Source organism: Cystoisospora suis (assembly GCF_002600585.1).
Source record: "Cystoisospora suis strain Wien I chromosome Unknown contig_2094, whole genome shotgun sequence".
NCBI lineage: Eukaryota > Apicomplexa > Conoidasida > Eucoccidiorida > Sarcocystidae > Cystoisospora > Cystoisospora suis.
This window is the reverse complement of record NW_027154893.1, coordinates 449-8,972: the sequence shown is the minus strand read 5'-3', so window position 1 is coordinate 8,972 and position 8,524 is coordinate 449. Positions and strand designations below refer to the sequence as shown.

Sequence of the window (8,524 nt, the reverse complement as noted above, 5' to 3'; positions counted from 1 at the left end):
AAGATAGACAGAGGAATGAGAGATAGACTGAAGAGAAGGAGACAGATCAGAGGTAGATTGAAGATAGATATAGACATAGGTAGGCTCAAAACAGGCAGATCGATAGACTGAAGATAGGGTAGATAAAGATGTGAATAGTAAGCTATACATGTCTATGTACAGCTAGGTGACTGGGGTGTTTGAGAGAGAATAAAAGAGAGGTTAGTGTATCAGTAGTCGTAGTCGTAGTAGTAGTAGTAGTAGTAGTAGTGTCCATAGTACTACAGAAGAGCTAGAGAGAGATAGAGAGAAGAGGAGAAGATCACTCATATGTAGAGAAGAAAGAAGACATCTTAAAAAGAACGAGAGAGAGAAAGAAAAGTCTTTCTACATGAGCTTGGTCACTGCCAAGCAGACCAAGAAGACAAGGAGGAGTAGAAGGAGACGCCTATCTATCTTATCTCTATGTAGATCTATTATCTACCTAACAAGAGGCGAGAAGAATTCTCACCCTATAAAATACTACCCATATATAGGCTTACATACATACATATGTATATGACTTTATCTCCATAGGTACAGATAGATACATAAAGATAGAAAGATAGATAAAGCAAGATACAGAGAAGAGAAAGAGAGGAAGGATGTCGTATCTGAGACTGTTGCTGTCTTGAGAAAGAAGAGAAAGAAAATGCATGAGAGAAAGAAGAAGAAAAGAGAGATTGAGAGAAGAGGAAAATAAGAGAAGTATTTGACCTTGTTGAGAATAAGAATCATATGCTTCGATTGCTTAGCCGCCCTCAAATACCTCTCCAACCTCCAACACCTACACAAATAGAAAAAGAAGAAATAGAAGAAATAGAAGAAGAAAAAGAAGAAGAGCACGGATAGGAGTAGTAGTAGTAGGTGGAGTAGATTCGTAGAGACATTAGTCACCTCTCATACTTCTTCTTTATCAAGACAACGAAGCACCTTAAAACTCACTCAGAAGTGGGAGAAGAAGAAGGAGATCCTTATTCTTCTTCTTCTTCTCCCACTTCTTCTTCTTATGAGGGGGGGGGGAAGGTGATTTGAGTGTGAGGGACATTCATCATGTGCCCTTAGGCGTCACGTTCATAAGGGGGGAAGGAAAAATATGCATAGAAAATAGACAGAGATAGATTCAAATATCTATCTATCTATCTTTAATCTATCTATCAATATGGATATACGTACGTATGTCCCAAGATACAGGGGAATAGAGACGAATATGAATAGGTTTATCTATGTATGGATATGTATGTGTATGTATGTATACGTATATGAGTATGGATATGTAATAGTGCATGTGCATTGTACTGATACGCAAGACATAAAGAAGAATGCGACCTACCCCCTACGCCTAACCTGTTCCTTTCTATCTACTGTCGATAGTCCGTATAGATTGTTTATGAAGAGAGAGATAGAGATATAAAGAATTCTTAAGTTCTTTCATGTCTCCTGTGGATATGCATGAAGAAAGCGTTGAGAGAGAAGAGGAGTGGCGATACAATCTCTCTGTCTCTGTCTCCAGAAAGGAGTGTAGGAGGGGCGATTACGCTTCACTTCACTCTCTTAACTACAGACATACCAAAGATAGATTAAAGATAGAGATATAAATAGATATGTACATACAGATGGAGAGACGTAAGGTGAAAAGAACAAAGAAGGAAGAGACTTGAAAGAAGATCTGAAAGAGGAAATAGAAGGAAGAAGCAGAAGGTCCGAGGTGAAAAGGAAATGACGGGAAAGGAGGAGAAGAAGAAGGTCGGAATATAAACTCAAAGGCATACAACATATATACATATCTCTCTTCGCCTTCTTTTTTCGCTTCTCTCAACAACAGGCAGGTGTCTATACACCCGAAGAGAAGATAAAGAAGAAAGAAGATAGAGGAAAAGAGAGGAGAACAAGAGGGGAGAGAGAGAGAGAAGATAGAAAATGTAGGTTACCTTGTCCCTAGTGGATCACGAGCGTCGATGACTTGAACGACCACGTCTGAAGCATCGATTACTTTATACAACTCCTAGTCAGCCATCCATAATTACGACATACAAAGAAAAAAAAGAAAGAAAGAGTGAGAAAGAAGATGACAAAGATGAAGTAGAAAGAGAAGGCGAAGAAAAAAGAGAAGAGAGAAAGAGATAATATCAGAGAGAGAGAGAGATTTCATGAGTGGTACGTACATCGCATATTTTTGAATTTGAGAGAAAAGAAAAATTCACAGCCAAACAGTCACCTACACACAGAGAGAGAGAGAGAGAGAAAAGATACAAAGAGAGACAGGCAAATAGAGAGATAGATTAAAGATAGATAGATATACTGTACATGTACGCCTCGAGAGATACGCCAACTGCTTGAGAAATATATATACATATGCATCTCTCTCTCTCTGTATGTGGTCGTATTTCTATCTCTCCAAGTATCTGTGTGGTATCTAATGTGAAGAAGAGACAAGATACTTCTCTTCCTCATTATGATAGGATAGAGATGTCTTTGAGAAGAGAGTAAATCGATTTGATATGAAAGAAAGAAGAAGAAACGAACGAGAGAGAAAGAACAGAGACAAGAGGGAAGCAAGCAGTCACATCGTGAGAAGAGAGAGACAGAAGTTCGAGTGTACGTACACCCCAGATACGTCTTGAAGTTCCTTTCTTGAAGATTTCTTCGGATGCAAGAGCTTTGGTCCCTTTCGAAGAAAAAGAAGAAAGGTGGTCATCTCCTGCGGTAGAACGTGCATCGCAGGAGGAGTCATTTCCTCCATCTTCTTCTCCTCCTCCGATATGGTCTTCTTTCTCTTCTTTTCTTTGACCTTCTTCATACAACGACTGACGATACTCAGCCTGCAAGCCACACAAAGGAAGCATGCAAACCAAACTGTCTTTCAAAAGAAAAGAAAAAAGGAAAGAGTAAGAAAGAAAGAGATAAGAAAGTGAACAAAGAAAGAGATAAGAAAAATAGAAAGAAAGAAAGAGAAGAAAGAAAGAAGGGCGAAAAGAAAGAGGAGGGAAGATGGAAAGGAAAGAATGAGAAAGAAAAGAAATCTCGATGACCCTTGCAGAAGCAGAAGAAGAAGAGGAGAAATTGATAGACAGAGACAGAGATAGATGAATACATAGAGAAACATATGCATAGATCAGAGTTAGATAGATGGTAGATAAATACGTCAAAGACAGGTAGAGAGATTGAAGGTAAACTAAAGATAGATAGGAGAGAAGAAAGACAAATAATCCGAGAGCTCGATAAGTTGTTTGGAACAGATACAAATGGATCCAAGATAGATCGATAGATAGGTGATAGATAAAGATAGATAGAAAGAAAGAAAGAGAGCTAAACAAATAGACAGTTAGACAGATGAAGCGAAGGGGAGACGCGTAGAGAATCTGACGTTGTGTGTTGACTTACTTGCTGTATGAGATCTGCGAGACTACTGGCACGGAGGGCAGGCTTTTTTCTTGTTCTCTTATCTCCGAAAGCATCCGAGAAAGACTGCAGAGACAGCAGAGCTGAGCCGCGAAGTGTGTTCTGCTGCGTGAAGCCACTCCTGTCTCCGTCTCCTTTTTCTTTCGCTTTCTTTTCTAAGTCTTCTGTATGCCCGGGTGTAGAGGGAGCTAGCAGAGACACAGGGAGCTTCGATCTTCGCAGAACCACACTGAAGACAGAAAGAAAGAAAGAGGAGATGGATCACTGAGTAGAGATAAAGAGAGGGAGAGGGAGAGTAAAAAGACTGGGAAGAGAGATGAGTTCACGACTGTATATGGAAGAGAAAGGTAGATACATTGAAGAAAGAGGCGGCGGTAAAGATAGGTTGAAGGCAGGAAGATGAAAAGGAGATTGAAGGGAGATATATGGAGAGAGAGAGAGACGAAACAATGAAAGGAGGTGTAGATACACCTGAGACTTTCTGAGGTGTCTCTACACTGATTGAGTAGGCTTGTCTTTCTTTCTCAAGTGGATGGAGGAGGCTGAAACAAAAAGACTTTCTTCCTCTTTCCTTTCTTCAAATGCCAAGACTCAGCGGCCTCCCCTCTCCCCATGAAGAGCAAGTCATCTCCGTAGAAAATCCTAAGGCTACGACTACTACATACATGTATCTATCTATCTATCTATCGATCGATCTATACAGAGAGAGAGATTCTAGATAGAAAATGGATGATGGATACGTCTGAAGATGAAAAAGAAGAAGGAAAAGAAAGAGAGAAAGAAGACTTGGGAGAGGGGAGCGGAAGAACTGCGAATGGATCTCTATCTATATCTCTCTCTGTCTCTGTCTCTCATTCATGGTATGCAGGGCGGTCACCTGTATGGATCGCTATGCGCTTGACCTAGGGCTTCTCTGAAGGCAGACAATTTGGTCTGATCGATCACCCGCGTATTGCCAAACCAACGACGGTCCGGCTGTATGCGAGCAGGTGCTGTGGGCTGTCCTTCTTTCTCTCTCATCCATGTAGGTTTACTTTTGTACATCTTTAGTAGCTTTATCGTACTCTTGCTACGATAGAAACCTAAGGAAGACAGAAAGAAAAGAACAAGGAAAAGAGAAAGATAAAGAAGAAAAAGAAGTAGACGAGAAGAAGAAAGTCCGGGAGAAAGAAGAAGGCATCAGATAGAGGTATACATAGAGATATATACATAGGTAGAAGAAAGAAGAGGACGGTACAGGAGATGCATGTGTATCTCGACAGCTAGATAGATAGATAGAGAATTGAATAAATACAGAGAGGGATATAGATAGATATATATAGAAAGACAGAGGGAGAGAGAGAAGAAGATGTGTAGGATGACGAGGATTAGAAACACCTTTGGAGACAGGGAGTAGAAGAGACGTTCTTATGCAGTCTATCATACAGACATACCCCTACATAGACAGAGACATATACGCATACACGTAGCCACATGCATATTCATAGACATACATATAGACATACATAGATATACATAGGCATACATAGATATACATAGATATACATGGATATACATAGATATACATGGATATACATAGATATACATACATATACATAGATACACTAGATGGGCACATACACATATACACACGGAGAGAGATTAAGGCAATCACATCTGCCACAGTACGCCCATATATGTATACAAATAGGCATGCATGTGTATCTGTATATATAGATAGATGGATATATCTATGTACAGATATAGATATATGTAGATGCATGCATGCATAAGTGACCGTGAAAGGAGAGGAGAGAGACAGAAGCAGAGAGCCCTGCGTACGAAGGAATTCCGTACAAGAGAAAGAAAGAAAGATGAGAGGTGAAAAGCGTTTTGAGAGAGGGAAAGGTAAGACATTGTTAAAGAGGGGAAAAGTGCGAAGGACTCGATTTTCTATCTTTCCATCAGCATAAAAGTGTCAAGGCAAGAAGACAGCCAACCGAGCATACATTCACACAGACGCTTCTCCATAGATCTATCTATCTATACATACATATATATATATTAGATAGATAGATCATATATATATATAGATAGATAGACAGATATGTATGCATAGCATCTTCACAGAAGCGCACTTTTTACTGCTTAGTGAACGGAGGAGAGGGGGATGGCGAGGAAGAAATAGAAAAGAAGAAGAAGAGCTTCTTTCATTGTCGTGAGAGAAATCAGGCAAGAAGATCAAGAAGAAAAGATGATAGGACAGGACAGACGTGACCTAAGATAGATACGTGTAACTCATAGAGAGATATATAGACAGATATAGACATGTATAGAGATGTACGTGTGTATGAAGATGTATCTATTATGTATGTATGCATGCAAGGCAATGTGTATTGACACTCCTACCTTGCTTTTTATTTTCTGGAAGTTTTCTGTCAGGATTGGTACTCGAGGAGCCCTTCTTAAATGCCGCTCCAACATGACGATGAGAAGAAGAAGAAGAGCTACTACTGCTCTTCTTCTTCTTCTTTGACACCCCACCTCTCTTCGCCATTTTGTGATCTTTCTTTTGTCAGAGTCTTTAGAAGAAAAAGAAGAAAGGAGTTATGCTGAATAAGAAGGAAGTCAGGGACAGAGGAGTAAGAGAAAAGAAGATGAGAAAGACGAAGAAAAAGAAGAAGAAAGAGAAAGAAATCTGGGGAGGGAGGAAAACCTGACGATGCCCAACTTGCATGCAATCAGAGGAAACAAAAAGAAAGAGTGAGAAAGAAAGAAAAAAAGAAGAGAAAGTCAGGCTAAGATAGGAAAGAAATCCTGATCTCTTTTTCTTAATTTTGATCTTCAACAGGAGAGGAGAGAGCCAAGGGTGCTCCCGCAGTAATTGTCGAGTGTATCGACACCCCAAAGGCTGTCTGGCCGGTAGGTCATCTTGACGACTTCTCTGAAGAAAACTTATTCGGGTGTACATACACCTGAAGGAAGGAGCACAGGCGGGAGAAAAATAAGGCGGGAAAGACTATGAAGAAGAGCTACGAAAGATAGGTAGATAGATACACAAACAAGAGAAAGAGTGGAGAACGTGAAGAGGAAAAGACGCAGAAAGGGGAGGAAGGAAAAAGATAAAAAAGGAGAAGAGACAGAGAAGTGAGGAGGAGAAGGAAAAGCAGAAGAAGAACACGAAATGGCTTCCTTCTCTCCTTCTTCCTATTTATTCATCTAGCTGTGGGGGTATGCTCGTTTCTACGACTTTGCTTTCTCTCCTTTCATCTGCGAGAAGACAGATTTCTCCTTTCTTCAATTCCAAATCCCGCACAAAACGTCTTTAAGTTCCTCTACAGAAAAAGAAAAAGAAAGAAAGACGATCTATCCGGATGGCTTGTGTCTTTTCTTTCCTCTCGATCATGCGCATCGTAAGCCTTCTCCCCCGGGTGCATGCAATGAGTTCGAGTTCCGGAGTGAAGGAACTTTAAACTTTTCTACTGCATGCAAGATTAATCTAGATGCATGCATGCATGCAATTCCATTTAGTCAACTCGAAGTTCTCACCACTCCGAGGTGTCTCTCAAAACAGCCTTTTTTTGCTTCTCCTTTTATCTATCTTTCTACGTATCTTTCTCTGTATCTCTCAATCTCTTTTTAGAGATGTCTCTGTCTCTGTCTTTTTCTCTCTGTCTGTCTCTTTTTGTCTGTCGTCTTTCTGTTGTCGATTTCCCCTCTTGTCTGTGCCTTATTTTCTCTCCCTTCTTTTCTTTCCTCCTCTCTCATATCTTGAGGAACAGCTCTAGGAAGCAAAGCCAACTTTACTTAGAGACAACCCATCTACTTCTTTCACAGCTCGATTGCACAGGTCGTTTACCCCAGAAGAAAGCGAAAGAAAGAAAGAAGGCAGAAAAGAAAGAAAGGAAGGAAGAAACAAAAGAAAGAAAGAAAGAAGGAAAGGTAGATTAGACAGACGGAAAGCTGCTTAGGTTTAGAGGGTGTACTAAGGAGGAAAGATCGCTTCCTCCTCTTGCCGTCTCCGTCAATCTTTTTTGACACGTGAGAGATCTTGAGAGAGAAAGAGAAGAAACGAAGAAGACCTCTCTGCAATCCATCTTCTTCTTCTTCCTCACCTCCCGTGTTCATACAAGATAAAGAAGATATGCGGCTGTTCTCCTCTCTTCTTCTCTCACGAGGATCGATAAGAAGAAAGGTTTCTCTCTTTTCTTCAGATGTTTCAAAGGCTTCTCTCTTCGAGAGAGAAGGGATGCTTTTCCTTTTCGTCGTCCTTTCTTGCTAAAAGAAATGGAGTGATTTGGCAGATCAAGACGAAAAAGTCAGCAAGATGAGACGCAATGAAGCTCTCATACCAGAGGAGATGAAGAAGAAGAACAAGAATTCTTCTTCTTCTTCTCTCCCTAAGTCTTCTCCTCCCTCACGTTTTCCCACTCCTCCTCCACCTTCTTCTTCTTCTCGTCCAACACATCCTTCTTCTTCTTCTCTCCCCCCTCCTTCTCGCTCATCTCTTCCTCCTCCTCCTCCACCTTCTTCTCATTCTTCTTCTTCTCTTCCTCCTCCTCCTCCTTCTTCTTCTTCCTCGTTTTCTCGTTCTATCCCACCCCCCCCTCCTCCTCCTCCTTCTTCTTCTGTCCCTCCTCGTCATTCTTCTTCTGTCCATTCTCAAAGGTCAAACAATCTTCACTCTTCTTCTTCTTCCTCTCTTTCTTCCGCTTCTCATCGGCCTTTCCCCCCCTCAAAGAACTCCTTAAATTCTTCTTCTCCTGCTTTCTCTTCTTCTTCTTCTCTCCTCCACTTAACAGTCTTAGGAGCAGGCCAGGATGTAGGGAGGAGTGCGGTGTATGTACGCCTGGGAAAGAGATGCGTCATGTTCGACTGTGGATGTCACCTCGGTATGAACGATGCACGAAAGTATCCTCTCCTCGAAAAGCTTGTTTCTCTAAATGAAAAAGAAGAAGAAAAGCACCTCGGTTTACACAGTCAACAACGATCTCTCTCTGAAAGCGAAAGAAGGACAGGTGCCGCAACATCGGGTGTATCTACACCTCTCTCAGATGAAGCGAAAGGTCAGCGGCTCGCTTCTTCTCAGATTATCTCTGGCCCATTCTCTTCTTCTTCTTCATTC

General features: G+C 41.0%; 2 protein-coding genes across 2 annotated transcripts in view; one reads left to right on the top strand and one right to left on the bottom strand.

Annotated features, from left to right (window-relative positions):
• The window catches only part of CSUI_004476 (nucleolar gtp-binding protein), a gene marked incomplete at its 3' end in the record, with an annotated part of 7,104 nt that extends 333 nt beyond the window's left edge, over nucleotides 1-6,771 (bottom strand). Inside the window, exons 1-6 of the mRNA XM_068064667.1 lie at nucleotides 5,809-6,771; nucleotides 4,298-4,502; nucleotides 3,403-3,649; nucleotides 2,625-2,840; nucleotides 1,950-2,023; nucleotides 736-805 (exon numbers count right to left, since the gene is read on the bottom strand). Of these exons, the coding sequence (XP_067923358.1) occupies nucleotides 736-805; nucleotides 1,950-2,023; nucleotides 2,625-2,840; nucleotides 3,403-3,649; nucleotides 4,298-4,502; nucleotides 5,809-5,956 (960 nt within the window). The remainder of the gene's footprint in view (nucleotides 1-735; nucleotides 806-1,949; nucleotides 2,024-2,624; nucleotides 2,841-3,402; nucleotides 3,650-4,297; nucleotides 4,503-5,808) is intronic.
• A 211-nt stretch (nucleotides 6,772-6,982) lies between these two features.
• CSUI_004475 (metallo-beta-lactamase domain-containing protein) lies at nucleotides 6,983-8,512 on the top strand (the record flags this gene model as incomplete). The annotated part of the gene is made up of 1 exon (XM_068064666.1): nucleotides 6,983-8,512. A coding segment is annotated over exon 1 (786 nt), but the record flags the coding sequence as incomplete, so codon positions are not given.
• Between the last annotated feature and the right edge of the window lie 12 nt (nucleotides 8,513-8,524).